General features: G+C 45.9%; 1 protein-coding gene across 1 annotated transcript in view; it reads right to left on the bottom strand.

Moving 5' to 3' along the window:
- Positions 1–17037, bottom strand: part of CIITA (class II major histocompatibility complex transactivator) — a 116975-nt gene that overhangs the window by 5824 nt on the left and 94114 nt on the right. Inside the window, exons 17-20 of the mRNA XM_075317915.1 lie at positions 15754–15837; positions 13896–13979; positions 10760–10843; positions 1348–1436 (exon numbers count right to left, since the gene is read on the bottom strand). Of these exons, the coding sequence (XP_075174030.1) occupies positions 1352–1436; positions 10760–10843; positions 13896–13979; positions 15754–15837 (337 nt within the window). The 3' untranslated portion in view covers positions 1348–1351. The remainder of the gene's footprint in view (positions 1–1347; positions 1437–10759; positions 10844–13895; positions 13980–15753; positions 15838–17037) is intronic.

Raw genomic sequence — 17037 nt, 5'->3', positions numbered from 1 at the left:
CTGCTTTACACGCAGCGACATCGCTAGCAATGTCGCTGGTGAAAGCACCCGCCCCCGTCGGCTGTGCGTCATGGGCAAATCGCTGCCAGTGGCGCACAACATCGCTAGAACCCGTTACACGTACTTACCTTCCTAGTGACGTCGCTGTGGCCGGCGAACCGCCTCCTTTCTAAGGGGGCGGTTCGTTTGGCATCACAGCGGTGTCACTAAGCGGCCGCCCAATAGAAGCGGAGGGGCGGAGATGAGCGGGCCGAACATCCCGCCCACCTCCTTCTTTCCTCATTGCGGGCAGCCGCAGGTACGGTGATTTTTCTCGTTCCTACGGTGTCACACACAGCGATGTGTGCTACCGCAGGAAAGACGAACAACCTGCGTCCTGCAACAGCAACGATAATTGGGATTAGAACCACGTGTCAATGATCAACGATAAGGTGAGTAATTTTGATAGTTAACAGTCGTTCGTGCGTTTCACATGCAATGACGTCGCTAACGAGGCCGGATGTGCGTCACGAATTCCGTGACCCCAACGACATCTCATTAGCGATGTTGTCGCGTGTAAAGCCCGCTTAACTCATAAAAAGAAATTGTTAATATAATCAATTTCCATGCATCTCAGCAAGATTATGGCAGCCTGTAGTTATCAATGTACGGCAGAGGCATCTTGTCACTGTGTACCACGGTGTCTCAGGCTATTAATGGGAGTAAGTAGATTTTAATCACTGGATCTTGGTATAATAAAAATTTCCAAAATTGGATATGTTAAAAAAAAATGTTCCTGTACTGAAATAATCTTATATATGTACGGTGCAATGGCTGTGTCTGACCGTGCAAGGACATGGGTCAGACTAGTGAATGCTGCGATTTTGTTGTTTTTTTTTTTGCTTTTTTTTTTACACGCACCATCAGTAAATCTGTGAAAACGTTCTTCTGAACTACACCACTGGTTTGCCTTGATCCATGTGCTGTCCATATGTTATTGATCTTGCATACAGACAACCCAAGGACACGTAATACACTCGTCGGAATGAGCACTTATGGCCAGAAACTGACATCTTATTGTAAAAAGTCACCTGAAGCCACAAGTAAATATTGCAGATGGAAACCTTTCTATATTAATCCTTTTCTACTTAAAAAAATCCCTGCTTGGATGGAATAAATTAATTTTTTAAAATATTGAGACATTGGCATAAAACTGGAAAATGTCACAAATGTTTTGTGAAATGTGCAATCTGCTTATTTACGCGCAGTGATTAGCGTTTTGATAAAATAAAAACTTTACAATGTGAAAGATAGATATTTAATATAATAGATACATTTACATATTTAAAAATACAGTAAAGCAATTACCTTCCTACCCAATGGAAAGACAGCTGATTCGAGAATCTCGCTGCTGAATGCGCTGTAGAGTGGCATGAGGGATGGTCATACTATACATCCTACAGAGATACAAAATCATATATAAGGCTCTGTATGAACAGACCAAATAATTAATAATAATGACTAGAGGTGAGTAGTTTGGCGTTCTGCCCGCTCCTCCATGGTAGCTGGTCTTTCATTTCACAGCCGGCATTCTTGGCCCCGTATCCTGGGTGCCTGTGGTGCTAACTAGGTCCTGCGAGAAATGCCCAGGAAGGCGGCGGAAGATGCAAGATGCCGAAGTGAAGACCGGCTAAAGACGGAAGACCAGGCAGGATGCCAGACCAAGGCAGCACAAATTGCGTTTCTCATGTCCAATCACTTCAGAATTAGCAGATATTTGTGCATAGAGAATGTCCAGTGTAAAGTGGTGCAGAGACAATATACAAAGAACAGACATATTTTGCATTTCTTAAAGGATTTTTCCAAAGATAGGGGATAATTTACTTATCATTAAGGCACCCAACTGCTGGGATTCCCCGCGCTCCTGAGAGCAGAGCTCTGGAACTTGGGAGCCAGACTCTACATACAGTGCTTTGGAAAAAGTATTCACAACTCGTGAACTTTTCTACATTTTTTTTCACGTTACACCCACAACCTTAAATGTATTTTATTAGGCTTTTATGTGATACGCCAACACAAAGTAGCCAGTATCTGTCAAGACTAAAGGAAATGGCACATGTTTTTCAAAATATTTTAAACGTATAAATCTAAAAATTGTAATAAGCATTTGTATTCAGTTCCCTGTAATCTAATACCCCGCAATAAAATCCTGAGTGATTATTTGCCTGCAGAAGTCACCTAATTAGTAAATTGAGTCCCTCTGTGTGTAATTTATACTCAGTATAATTACAGCTGTTCTGTGAAGGCCTCAGAGGTTTGTTTGAGAACATTAGTGATCAAGCAACATCATGAAAACCAAGAAACACACCAGACAGGTCAGGGATAAAGTTGTGGAAAACAGTAAAGCAGGGTTAGGTTATGAAAAAAAAATAGCCCAAGCTCTGAGCATCTCATGGATAGAGATGAGCGAACCGGTCGCGGTTCGGCTCGAGGTCGGTTCGCTGAACGGAGGTCCCGTTCGAGTTCGGTTCGTCGAACGTTCGACGAACCGAACTCGAACCAATAGGCTATAATGGGAGGCAATCACAAACACATAAAAATGCATTATAAATGTACACATACAGTTAATAAACATTGCCATAACACTTACCGGTCCCCGCGATCCCTCCTGCACTCTGTCTCCTGCCGCTATTCCATCCAATGATCGCTGAATCCTCCCGGTGACCGGCACTGCCAGCAGTGATGCAGGACCTATTGTGACGTCAAAATAGCCATGTGACCAGTCACGTGGCTATTATCTCATTGGCTACAGATTGGTCACATGACTATGACGCGTCATGTAGGACCTGCGAGTGCATCTCTCCGGTACACGGTGCACATTTGTGTATCGCCGTGTACCGGCGACATGCTGTAGCACACGGTCGACTCCCCGTTCCGTTAGGGACCGGCTGACACAGCCGGTCATTAACGGAGATCACCGTTGCCATAGCAACGCAGTTAGCGGTGACGTCACCGCTAACCGCGGCTCCGGGAATCACATGATCGGAGCCCTGTTTCTATGTTAACGCGTCTGTCACCGCCAGCAGCCAGCAGCACTGATCTCTCACTCCGTGAAGGCTGCAAGCTGCTTTCCGTGCAGCCATCACGGAGTGATTTCTGCACGGGAAGCAGCGTCTTCCCCCATTCAGCAGTGATGGAGCAGAGCTGCATTTGTTGAACGAGAAAGACTGAAGACCATGGATCGTGGAGGGCTGACAGGGGGTAATAAAGATGGAGTCTCTAATGTGTCTGTGTATTTATTTCTATTAAAGTATTTTTTCTCTGTGTGGTGTCTTTTTTTTAACCCTTTATTGGAGATTCTTAATGGCTGGGTCAAACGTGCCTGACATTAAGAATCTCTGGCTTAATACTAGCTAGTAAAACAAAGCCAGTATTAACTCATAATTACCCAACAAGCCACCCGGCTTCAGGGCTGTTGGAAGAGTTGGATACAGCGCCAGATGATGGCGCTTCTATGAAAGCGCCATTTTCTGGGGCGGCTGCGGACTGCAATTCGCAGCAGAGGCGCCCAGAAACCTTGGGCTAACCTGTGCTGCGGATTCCAATCCCCAGCTGCCTAGTTGTACCCGGCTGGACACAAAAATGGAGCGAAGCTCACGTCGTTTTTTTTAAAATTATTTCATGAAATAATTAAAAAAAACGGGCTTCCCTATATTTTTGGTTCCCAGCCGGGTACAAATAGGCAACTGGGGGTTGGAGGCAGCCCGTGGATGCCTGCTGTACCTGGCTAGCATACAAAAATATGGCGAAGCCCACGTCATTTTTTTGGTGGGCAAAAAACTTCTGTATACAGTCCTGGATGGAGTATGCTGAGCCTTGTAGTTCTGCAGCTGCTGTCTGCTCTTCTCCGTACAGACAGACAGCAGCTGCAGAACTACAAGGCTCAGCATACTCCATCCAGGACTGTATGCAGAAGTTTTTTGCCCCCTGAAAAAATTATGTGGGCTTCGCCATATTTTTGTATGCTAGCCAGGTACAGCAGGCAGGTACGGCTGCCCCCAACCCCCAGTTGCCTATTTGTACCCGGCTGGGAACCAAAAATAAAGGGAAGCCCTTTTTTTATTATTTCATGAATTTCATGAAATAATTAGAAAACAAATGACGTAGGCTTCGCCCCATTTTTGTGTCCAGCCAGGTACAACTAGGCAGCTGGGGATTGGAATCCGCAGAACAGGTTGGCCTGAGCTTTCTGGGCCCCACTGCTGCGAATTGCAGTCTGCAGCCGCCTCAGAAAATGGCACTTTCATAGAAGCGCCATCTTCTGGCGCTGTATCCAACTCTTCCAGCACCTGCCTGCTATACCTGGCTAGCATACAAAAATATGGCGAAGCTCACGTCCTTTTTTTGTAGTTTTTTGGCAAAAAAAATAAAAAATGCTTCCCTGGATTTTCCATTGCCAGTGAAGGTAACACCAAGCAGTGGGGGTTAGCAGCCAGTAGCTGCTTGGATTACCCTTAGCTAGCAATACAAAAAATGCAGCAGGAGCCCATATATATTTTTTTTAATTATTTATTTAAATAACTAAAAACAAAATGGGCTTCCCTGTATTTTGATTGCTGGACATCACAGTGCTGTAAAAATAAATCTTTAAAAAAAATGACGTAGCGCTCCGCGGTATTTTTGATTCTCAGCGCAGCTAAAGCAGACAGCTATGGGTTGCCACCCCCATCTGCCTGCCGTTACCTTGATTGGCAATCAAAATACAGGGAAGCCCATTCATTTTTTCTATTTAAAAAATAGTTAAAAAAAAAATGACATTGGGTCCCCCCATTTTTGATAGCCAGCTAGGGTAAAGCAGACGGCTGTAGCCTGAAAACCACAGCTGGCAGCTTTACCGTGGTTGGGGATCCAATGTGGAGGTCCCCCAGGCTCTTTTTTTTATAATTATTTTATAAATATTAATAATTACACCAAAAAAGTAGGGTCCCCCCAAATTGGATCACCAGCCAAGGTAAAGCGGACAGCTGTGGTCTGGTATTCTCAGGGTGGGAAGGTCCATAGTTATTGGGCCTTCACAGCCTAAAAATAGCAGGCCGCAGGCACCCCAGACGTGGCGCATCCACTAGATGCGCCAATCCTGGCGCTTCACCCCAGCTCATCCCGTGCCCTGGTGCAGTGGCAAACGGGGTAATAAATCGGGTTGATACTAGCTGTAAGGTCACCTGACATCAAGCCCAGCAGTTTGTGATGTCATGGCGTCTATTAGATACCCAACATCATAAACTGTCAGTACTAACAAAAAAAAAATCGACAAAAGAAATTTGAAAAAACAGTCCCCAAAACATTCCCTCTTTCACCAATTTATTGTAAGAAAAAAAATAAAGGGGTCCCACGACGACTCTGGACCGTCTAGAATATGGGGGGAGACACTCAGGGAACGTATCCCCCATTTTCTAGGAGTGCTGTCACGCTCCCCGGCTCCACTGCCACGCTCCCCGACTCCCCTGCCACGCTCCCCGGCTCCTTTGCCAGGCGTCCCCCGCTCCACGGCCTCCATGCTCCCTCACCTGCGTCCTCCAGGCAACCCGGTCCCCGGTCCCGGCGCCCATCTGCGATGCTGAGCGCTCCTGCCTCCTGTGCACCGCTCCCTGCTCTGGCTTCTGGCACCCGGGCCTCGCGCATTCGCATTAGGGCGCGCGCGCGGTCATTGACCCTCTCTTAAAGGGCCAGCGTCCTCCAACAGGATATTGAAGATTCAGGTGAAGGGTATATAGGGGGTTCCTTTCCAAGTGGGCGGGGCCTGTTCTTCGTGTTTGCTAAGCTGGGAGTCAGGTCTCCCTGTGCCATTATCTCGTACTTACCTATCTCTCTTGTAGAGCCGCTCCTGTCTCGCCAACCGGTCCTGACGGTTCCAGAACCCCGAACGGACTGTCCGCCATCTTCTCAGTTCCTGCCGTCTCCGATCCCTGGATCCGTGTGGTGACCGACCTCCCCGTTCCGCTGGTTTCGGACCCTGCCTGACATCATCTCGGCCTCCGAACCTGCGCTCCGTCACCCGGACTACCTTCAGAGACTCCGTGGTCCCAGGGACTTCTACACCCACTCCTCTGAACGGACTGTCCTGCTACCCGTAGTGCTTCGGCTACCGGGCACCTTGCCCTCGGTGGGGTGCTCAGTCCAGTGGATCCACCTCCTGGGCCTACCCGTCATCCTGGTCCTAACAAGTGCAGACCCTTCATGTGAGGAGTGTGGGTGCAATGAATCTGCACTCACTCTCCCCGGGTCCACAGCAGCAGAGTCCATGTCGTAATGGTTGCTACCAAAGCTGCAATGCCCTGCTCATGAGGTAAGGGCATGCCTAATCAGGAGAACTATTCTACATTTCCAAATATTGGTATTTGCTGATATTATTGCTATTCCATCTACTATATATTGGGGATAGGATCTTGGAGATGGAATACCCCTTTAAGTCCAGTTATCCAGCTGAATGAATACTTAACAACAGAGCTCTCTATTTAGATGTGTTTTCTTGTGGCGTATAACGGACTGTCATGTTTGGTAGTCGTTCAGCAGGGAAACTATAAAAGCAAATCCCTCCATTTGGAAATGTAGTATAGCTCTCATGATCAATTATGTTCCTTACCTCATGAGCAGGGCATTGCAGTAATAATAATAATTTATTCATTTATATAGCGTTATTAATTCCATAGCGCTGTATGTCTTTGGAGTGTGGGAGGAAACCGGAGTACCCGGAGGAAACCCACGCAAACACGGGGAGAACATACAAACTCCTTGCAGATGGTGTCCTTGGTGAGAATTGAACCCAGGACCTCAGCGCTGCAAGACTGCAGTGCTAACCACTGAGCCACCGTGCCGCCCATTTAGCTTACAGATGCATAACCACCACTCACTGTATCTGAACACAGGAAGCTGAGCTGACAGCCGCTCTGTGCATGCGGCAGCGTCTATTGTGAAGGAAAGGGCCGCGGGGATCAACGCTGCACAGGTACCGTGGGACACCGGTGGGGTTATAGGGGGTGACCTGGCAGGGCCTGGGGAGGAGTTTTCTGTCGCATGTGTCATGGCACATGCAACAGAAATCAGAGGAGTAGGGTGAATGCGGCCGGCGCGCTGCTGTGCGCGCGGCCATCTTGGATTTCTGGGAGGGCATCAGGGGGGGCACTTTGGCGACACCGGGGGACCGGAGGGGACCGGGGAGGAGATTTATCATGTTTGTTCATGCCAGATGGGAGATAAATAATTTTTTACCGGCGCTGTCGATTACTGTAACGTGATCATCGGTGTACGGTGTATACCTGTGATCACGTGAGCGGGGACCGGAAAAACCGTCCTGAATCATGATCTCCAGGGTCTCAGCTAGCCCTGAAACCCCGGAGATTTTCTGACGCTGGGGGGCGTTATTCACTTATTTCTGCCTGCTGTTTATAAACGGCAGATCAGAATAAGGCTACATTAACACGACCGATCCATTTTTGCGGTCTGCAAAAAACAGTCCGTTTTTTTTCACGGGTGCATCCGTGTGGCATCCGTTTCCGTTCCGTAGACGGTCCGTATGTCATCTGTTTGTCATCCGTGTGCCTTCCGTTTTTTTTGTGTACTGCAAAAAAACTGAAGGAGGGTAAATGCATAAATTTACCCAGGATCCATAGCTTCATCCTACATGAGGCGGTCACATGTTCACTCCAGTGCCATTTTCTACTGTTTTTCACAGCGTAGAGCGCTCTGGTGATTTTCTTGTGCTTGTACACTTCATGTCAGTCTTTTCTGTCATTATAATGGCAGAAAGACACATAATGTCCCACTCTCCTGCATTTTGTAATTTTGCACCCTTTGGTGCCTTTCATGTGGCACTAAGGGGTGCTTAGCTTTGTATTTAGCCAAAAAAATGAAAAAAAAAATGACGTAGGGTTCACCCTAGTTTTGTAGCCAGCTAGGGTAAAGCAGACGGCTGCAGCCTGCAGACCACAGCTGGCAACCTCACCTTGGCTGGTAATCCAAAACTGAGGGCACCCCACGCTGTTATTTTAAATTAAATAAATAATTAAAAAAAAACAAACACGTAGGGGTCCCCCCAAAATTGGATCACCAGCCAAGGTAAAGCAGACAGCTGGGGTCTGATATTCTCAGACTAGGGAGGTCCATGGTTATTGGACTCTCCCCAGCCTAAAAATAGCAGGCCGCAGTCGCCCAAAAAGTGGCGCATCCATTAGATGCGCCAATCCTGGTGCTTCGCCCCAGCTCATCCCGCGCCCTGGTGCGGTGGCAAACGGGGTAATATATGGGGTTAATACCAGATGTGTAATGTCACCTGGCATCAAGCCCTGGGGTTGGTGAGGTCAGGCGTCTATCAGATACCCGACATCACCAACCCAGTCAGTAATAAAAAAAAATTGACGACAAACACATTTTTATTTGAAAAAACACTCCCCAAAACATTCCCTCTTTAACCAATTTATTAGAAAGAAAAACAAATCCAGGTCTGGTGTAATCCAAGGGGTTGCCATGACGATCCACACTGTCCCAGTCAATGAAGAGCAGAATGTTCCCCATTGGCTGGGAGAGCAATGCAGTGACCTGAGCTAACATCAATGGGTCAGCCCAGGTCACTGCAGGGCATGACAAGTGCTGCTGTCAGCGAGGTACATTACCTGCGCTGATCTCCTGCACTGCTGACAGCACCTGTCACTGAGTTCAATGACCGCCGCCTTCACAGCCAAGTATCGCGAGCGGCCCGTGACGTCACCGCTAGTCAGTCTCGGGTCGGAAGCGAGAGAAGGTGATGTGACAAGCGGCGGCCATGGAGGACAGTGACAACGCTGAGGTTGGGATGGCGGGACTTCATCACCGCAGGTAAGCCGAGCGGGACCATGTGTGCAGAGTGTGTGTGCAGAGTGTGTGTGTGTGGGTGTGTGTGTGTGGGTGTGTGTGTGTGTGTACATGCCGCGGGCAGGAGGGGGCGGAGCGAGCTGAGCGGGGAAGTGTGGGCTTCCTGCACGTAACTAGGATAAACATCGGGTTACTAACCAAAGCGCTTTGGTTGGATACCCGATGTTTATCTTGGTTACCAGCTTCTGGCAGGCTGCCAGCGATGGCTCCTGCACACTGTAGCTGTAAAAAGCCCTGCTTTTTGCTGCTAGAACCGTTCTCGAACGTATCTAGAACTATCGAATTTTAGCAAAAAAGCTCGAGTTCTAGTTCGATCTAGAACAGCCCCCAAAATCACTCGAACCGCGAACTGGAGAACCGCGAACCGCGCTCAACTCTACTCATGGAGCACTGTTCAATCCATCATACAAAAAGGACTACAAAATTACCAAGACACGGCCATCCACCTTAACCAACATCCCAAGTATGGAGAGCACTAATTACAGAGGCAGTCAACAGGCTCATGGTCACTATGAAGGAGCTGCAGAGATCACAGCTCTGGTGGCCAAATCTTTCCACAAGACAACTATTAGCCGTACGCTCCACAAATCTGGCCTTTATGGAAGAGGGGGAAGAAGAAAAAGATTTTTGAAATCAAAACATAAAATGTCGTGTTTGCGGTTTTTAAAAAGCCATGTAGGGGACACAGCTAGCATGTGGAAGAATGTGCTCTGGTCAGATGAGACCAAAGTAGAACATTTTGAGCTAAACGCAAACCGCTATGTGTGGTGGAAAACTAACACTACACATCACCCTGAAAACAGCATCCCACCGTCACACATGGTGGTGGCAGCATTATGATGTGGGGAGGTTTTTCTTCAGCAGAGACAGGAAAGCTGTTCAGAGCTGAACAGGAAGGAAGGAAGATGGATGGAGCTAAATACAGGGCAATCCTGGAGAAAAACCTGTTAGAAGCTGAAAAAGTCTTTAGACTGGGGCATAGATTTACCATCCAGCAGGACAACAACTGTAGACATATTGCCAGAGCTACAAGGTTTAGATCAAAGCTCATTCATATGTGTGAACGGCCCAGTCACAGTCCAGACCTAAATCCCAGAGAGAATCTGAGGAAAGACTTGAAAATTGCAAATAAACCCCAAAAGACTTGCAGCATTAACTGCAGCTAAAGGTGATCCTATTAACTCAGGGAGGCTGAATGCAAATGCACATCAATTTTCAGATTTATTTGGAAAGCCATGTATCATTTACTTTGCACTTCACAAATACTTGCTACTTGGTGATGGTGCATCAAATAAAATTACAACAAAATACATTTGTTTGCGGGGTGTAACGTGAAAAAATGTGGAAAGAAAAGTTCATAGAGTATGAGACTTTTTTAAGACATTGTAGCTGAATTTTCAATAAAGCAGAGGTGCGCAAGATGAACTCTGCTCAATTCATTGTCGTTGGGACTGTTGGAGAAGACAGAGTACAAATCTCAACTATTTCCAGCAGTCCCATAGACAATGAATGGAGTAGAGGTTGAGCATGGGAACCTCTGCTCCAATGTGACTTTGCAGAACCCGATTCCTGAGATCCTGGAACATATTCTCGGGATTACCTGGATATCACACAGCTTTTAAAAAAATGAAATTTAAAAAAACTGGTTTTGCTGAATAAAACAAATACAGTTTGTATCCACTTTTTTTAATAACTATGGTATTGAAAGCATATAAGCTTATTTTTTCAAGCATCTGTCTAGTTATATTACACTTTCCCATTATATACAAATCATACTAAGCTTATTTTGCCTGCTAGCAATGTTACACTGCATTCTGTATTTGTAACAGCAGATGGCGCCATTTCCTTACAAGAACATTCACCATTCACACACCTGAGACTCCGCATTTTAGGACACTTCTGAAGACTTGCTGCAAGTTGTTCAGCTCCAGAGCACGTAATCCTATTGCAATCCAGGCTTCAGATAAAGAAAGAAAATAAGGATTACAGTAAAGGAAATTAATTACATTAATATTTCAAACATCAGTGTATTCTAGTTCTTACCAAGCTGTGCTTTATTATTAAAGTCCCAGAAAGTAGCTAATTTCAGCTTTATCATGGTATATAATGCTTTGATAACCATGATACACCAGTATGAAGTCAGGTGTACGCGTCCCGGCTTCAGAGAGGTCTACTGCGCATGACTGGAAGTGCCCGGCATTCAGAAGCGTGGTCACAGCGAACACAGGTACACGCGTCACCACTGGTGATGCTGAATTGAGTACCATGTTAGTACGCCCCTGTGGGTGTACTAACATGCTAAGAGGGCGGCTAGTCGGGGCATAAAAGACCCTTGGGACTAGTCCCGGTGCTCATGAACATAAGATAAAATTCTTTAGAAGTACTTTTTTTTAAAGATCTATGCTAGGGTATACAGGAACGGTTAGGGCATATGCGCACGTTGCATTCTGCCGTGACAAATATTCTGCAGCATTTTGTCACTGTATGTGCGTTTCAAAATGCAGCCGACAAGCTGTATTTTGGATGTATTTTGAGTGCAGAATAGATGCAGAATTCATACGTTATGGATGCTTGCTCTGCCATAGACAGAGTGGGAAAAGCATCCAAAACGCACAAAAGAAGTGACCTGTTGCTTTTTAGAACGCATTGATTTTGTCACAAATTTGGCATCCAAAACGCTGTGTTTTAAAACGCATCGTGCGCATGGATTTTGCTAAATTCTCATAGACTGCATTTACGCTGCGGAAAATCATGCAAAATGCACACGTGCGCACATAGCCTTAGGGATACTTTGCACACTACGACATCGCAAGCCAATAGTAGTGATGCCGAGCGCGATAGTCCCCGCCCCCGTCGCAGCTGCGATATCTTGTGATAGCTGCCGTAGCGAACATTATCGCTACAGCAGCTTCACATGCACTCACCTGCCCTGCGACGTCGCTCTGGCCCGCGACCCGCCTCCTTCCTAAGGGGGCGGGTCGTGCGGCATCACAGCGACGTCACACGGCAGGCGGCCAATAGAAGCAGAGGGGAGGAGATGAGCGGGACGTAAACATCCCGCCCACCTCCTTCCTTCCGCATTGCAGCCGGGACGCAGGTAAGGCAATGTTCCTCGCTCCTGCGGCTTCACACACAGCGATGTGTGCTGCCGCAGGAACGAGAAACAAAATCGTAACATCGGTCCTTCCGAAATTATGGAAATGACCGACGCTACACCGATCATACGATTTCGACGCTTTTGCACTCGTTAATCGTAGTAAAAAGGATTCACATACTCCGATGTCGACAGCGACGCCGGATGTGCGTCGGAGCGTGAGGGGGCGGAGTTCGGGGTGGGTGGAGCCGAGCGGGGCCGTGGCACTGAGGACGTCAGTGCCGCGGGGACTGCAGGGCTGGGGACAGGTGAGTGTGTGAGTGAGTGAGTGTGTGAGTGTATGTGTGTGTATATGCTGAGTGCGGGAGGGGGCGGAGCCGAGCGGGGAAGTGTCGGGCTCCCTGCACAGCCAGGGTAAATATCGAATATAAGCAAAGCACTTTTTGCTTGGTTACCCGATATTTATCTTGGTTACTAGCATAAACCGCTTAGCGCTGGCTCCCTGCACACGTAACCAGTGTAAATATCGGGTAACTAACCAAAGCGCATTCCTTAGTAACCTGATGTGTATCCTGGTTACGTGTGCAGGGAGCCAGAGAGCGCATGCACAGCGAAATCCTACGGATCGCGCTGCTCAAAAAACGTTACATGCTGCGTTCCACGACTGATCAGTCGGGCGGAGGGTGCAAAGCAGCATCATCAGTCACAATCCGCCGCTCATACAAGTCTATGGGAACAACGGAATCCGCGAAACGGATTCCGTTGTTTACCAGAGCAGCGGATTGTGACTGATACAATTTAGGCAGGAATTAGCAATATGCACGCAGAACTGCTCGTGGTTCTAGGTGCACATTGGACCTGACAGGTTCCCTTTAATACAAAAGCCGGTGGTCTGTGAGTTTTTAATGACAACATTGGCTTTTTTATTCTGTATGTTGCTGAATTCTTTATAGACTTTCTGCCTCAACATAGGACCAGCTCCGCTGACTATTTGATAAAGATACTACAAATGCGCAATATTTGGGACTTTTCATTCCACTTTTTTGTAACATTTTTGCATTCTTTTTTTAATTGTGCTCTGATTAGAAGGAAAAACGCATGAAAAAAATGCAAAAAAAATGCCGCTTGGGCACATGGCCTTAAGGGGGCTTTACACGCAGCAACATCGCTATTTCGCTGGTGAAAGCAGCCGCCCCCGTCGTTTGTGCGTCACGGGCAAATCGCTGCCAGTGGCGGACAAAATCGCTAGTACCCGTCACACTATACTTACTTTCCTAGCAATATCGCTGTGGGCGGCGAACAGTCTCTTTTCTAAGGGGGCGGTTCGTGTAGCATCACAGCGACGTCACATGGCAGGCGTCCAATTGAAGCGGAGGGGCGGAGAGCAGCCGAAGGAAGGTCACGCCCACCTCGTTGCTGTAGGACTCAGGTACGGTGTTGTTCGTCGTTCCTAGGGTGTCACACGTAGCGATGTGTGCTGCCTCAGGAACGACGAACAACCTGCGTCCAGCACCATCAACGATATTTGGGATTTGAACAACGTGTCAACGATCAACGATTAGGTGAGTATTTTTGATCGTTAGCGTTCACTTGTATGTGTCACACGCAACGACGTCGCTAATGAGGCCGGATGTGCGTCACGAATTCCGTGACCCCAACGACATCTCGTTAGCGATGTCGTTGCGTGTAACGGGGCCTTTAGTGTTATCGGTGCTTGGGCTGAGGGGCTTCTTGGACTCTCACAATTCAACCATTTTCAGGAAGAGGAACGCTGAGACGAAGAACCACGGCAGGGAACTTCATTAATAGGGGAACAGGTATTATTACTCTTCATGTACCATATAATTGGATATTTTAGGCTTTGACACGAGGGTGGCATTAATAATAATTCAATTTTTCATCTCTATTTACTTACTGTAAGGCCTCAAGTGACGTCAGATCAGGAAGTATATTGGCCAAATGTTCAGCTCCCATATCACAGACATTGTTATTATACAGGCTGCAGATGACAGAAAACAGAAACACTATTACTTTTACTTAAAACACATAAAGCATACAGTATATAGACTGCGGAGACATAAACAACGGGATGTGGATCACAAAGAGCCTCTATGTAAGGTCATGCTCACATTGTGGTTTTAGCCTTCATCAATATGCACGGAAAAAGCTCTGAACATTTATACTATACTGAGACTATCATGGAAGCCTAAAAGTGGAACCATCCAGAGCCTATAATGGAATCCATTAAACAGGAACACTGTGGACTTTTTGAGAGTTTTCCATGATCTATACGTTACACAGATGGCACTGTAGTCAATGGCTGATGGGTGCCACAGTTATGCGTCTGTCACAGGCACCCAACACCGTAAATAGTATAGATGAATCCAGCACACCGTTCTTAAAATCTTGTCAATTCATTAAAATACAGAATTATAAAAATGCTCTTCAAGCCCTGAGCTCTGTATGATGCGTTTCGGGGTCCGAAATGCGTCAGCGGAACTCAAGTCTTGAAGAATGTTTTCACAATTCTGTATTTTAATAAATTGAACAAATAAAGATAAGATTTTAAGAAGAGCGATATGCTGGATTTATAAATTCTATTTGCTGTAAGCAGTGGACGCCAGCCACATTGATCTGTGCATCCGTGGATCCCATGGAAGGAGCAATAGCCGCATTGCTCTTTAAAGAGTGTCCATCACCGTACTCTATTCATGTCTCTAGCTGTGAAAGGATAATTGGAAAAAATCTCCGACAGCCATAGACTTCCATATTAAGAATAAGATGCAACATGTGGTATTTTTTACTGGACGCCGTGTAATAAAATACCAAAGTCTACTAATGTACATTGGTCAGACTGAGGCCAGTAAGCCAAAATGAAATCCTATGGACAAGTTTAGCCTATTAGTCGTCAGCTTTCTCACTGTACTCGCTAAACAAACACAGGCATATATATGTGTATATGCATTACATAAATGGCCATTCAGATATTTATAAAGCTACAATGTCCCCTTTTAAAATGCTCTTAATGGTCGCATTGAGTTCGGTTTGCTCAATGAGACATGGCAAATGGAAATATAATACAAGCACAAGATCATAGATGATTCTTTTTGTGAGGTAAAGCATTTCCCTGCCTGATTTTAAGCAATGTTTTACACGAAAGAAAGAATAACTTGAGATCCAATGCTGTAATGTCTGTATACTCTATTTTGCATCCTCCCCTGCCCAGGAGCTGTGGTATGATCACACCATGTCCCTATTCGGTCAGACACGGCCATTACACAGTACAAAGCAGGGACACATATATAAGATTATCTCAGCACGGACATCTTTTTAAATCACATCCAATTGTTATTATTCCAAGATCTATTGTATAAAATGAACTTTGTTAGTGGGAAACCCCTTTAAAGTCTCCCTCCTTATATCCCAAAATGTGTGCAATGATTAATCCCCAATCAAATGAATAATCCAGTTCTTTCATCATACAAAAACACCCACCATACCCATATGGTCATGATGATGGGAGCTAAAATCTGCATTGCCACTTCTGGAGATTTTACCCTACAGGTGTAATAACGGTAATCTGCTAAAAGGGTTGCAAGACTTGTTATAACTTGTAGGATGAGATGACAATATGAGCTCATTCTGAAAGGCGTATATACAGGAAACAGAGTGCGGCAGATACTGGTATGTGTATAACGTTAATATTAAACTTTCACAATGAATAGAGAAGACCACTCACTCTGACGGCTCACGTGCATTCACTCTCCATTTACCTCAATGTCTGTAGTGAGTGCAGAGATGGAAGAGCAGCTGCAAGTTTTTTCGCTCCGACACCAGTGATATTGTTCTGTGACAGACTGCGCAAAACAATAAGATTGTTAGTTCTGTTCTTACTAATACAATGGATGACAAAACAAATTTTATAGGCATTTGGGGGCGATTCATCATTGCTTTTGTGCTTGTTTTTTATTGTGCACTATCCATCTTTTCAGTTGCACCTCTTTTTTTTTAATCTACTTTACAGTCAGGGACAGAAATATTTGGACAGTGACACAAGTTTTGTTATTTTAGCTGTTTACAAAAACATGTTCAGAAATACAATTATATATATAATATGGGCTGAAAGTGCACACTCCCAGCTGCAATATGAGAGTTTTCACATCCAAATCGGAGAAAGGGTTTAGGAATCATAGCTCTGTAATGCATAGCCTCCTCTTTTTCAAGGGACCAAAAGTAATCGGACAAGGGACTCTAAGGGCTGCAATTAACTCTGAAGGCGTCTACCTCGTTAACCTGTAATCAATGAAGTAGTTAAAAGGTCTGGGGTTGATTACAGGTGTGTGGTTTTGCATTTGGAAGCTGTTGCTGTGACCAGACAACATGCGGTCTAAGGAACTCTCAATTGAGGTGAAGCAGAACATCCTGAGGCTGAAAAAAAAGAAAAAATCCATCAGAGAGATAGCAGACATGCTTGGAGTAGCAAAATCAACAGTCGGGTACATTCTGAGAAAAAAGGAATTGACTGGTGAGCTTGGGAACTCAAAAAGGCCTGGGCGTCCATGGATGACAACAGTGGTGGATGATCGCCGCATACTTTCTTTGGTGAAGAAGAACCCGTTCACAACATCAACTGAAGTCCAGAACACTCTCAGTGAAGTAGGTGTATCTGTCTCTAAGTCAACAGTAAAGAGAAGACTCCATGAAAGTAAATACAAAGGGTTCACATCTAGATGCAAACCATTCATCAATTCCAAAAATAGACAGGCCAGAGTTAAATTTGCTGAAAAACACCTCATGAAGCCAGCTCAGTTCTGGAAAAGTATTCTATGGACAGATGAGACAAAGATCAACCTGTACCAGAATGATGGGAAGAAAAAAGTTTGGAGAAGAAAGGGAACGGCACATGATCCAAGGCACACCACATCCTCTGTAAAACATGGTGGAGGCAACGTGATGGCATGGGCATGCATGGCTTTCAATGGCACTGGGTCACTTGTGTTTATTGATGACATAACAGCAGACAAGAGTAGCCGGATAAATTCTGAAGTGTACAGGGA

This window comes from Anomaloglossus baeobatrachus, chromosome 7 (assembly GCF_048569485.1).
Source record: "Anomaloglossus baeobatrachus isolate aAnoBae1 chromosome 7, aAnoBae1.hap1, whole genome shotgun sequence".
Classification (NCBI taxonomy): Eukaryota; Metazoa; Chordata; class Amphibia; order Anura; family Aromobatidae; genus Anomaloglossus; species Anomaloglossus baeobatrachus.
Note: the sequence above shows the minus strand (reverse complement) of the source record. Positions and strands in the feature narration are given on the sequence as shown.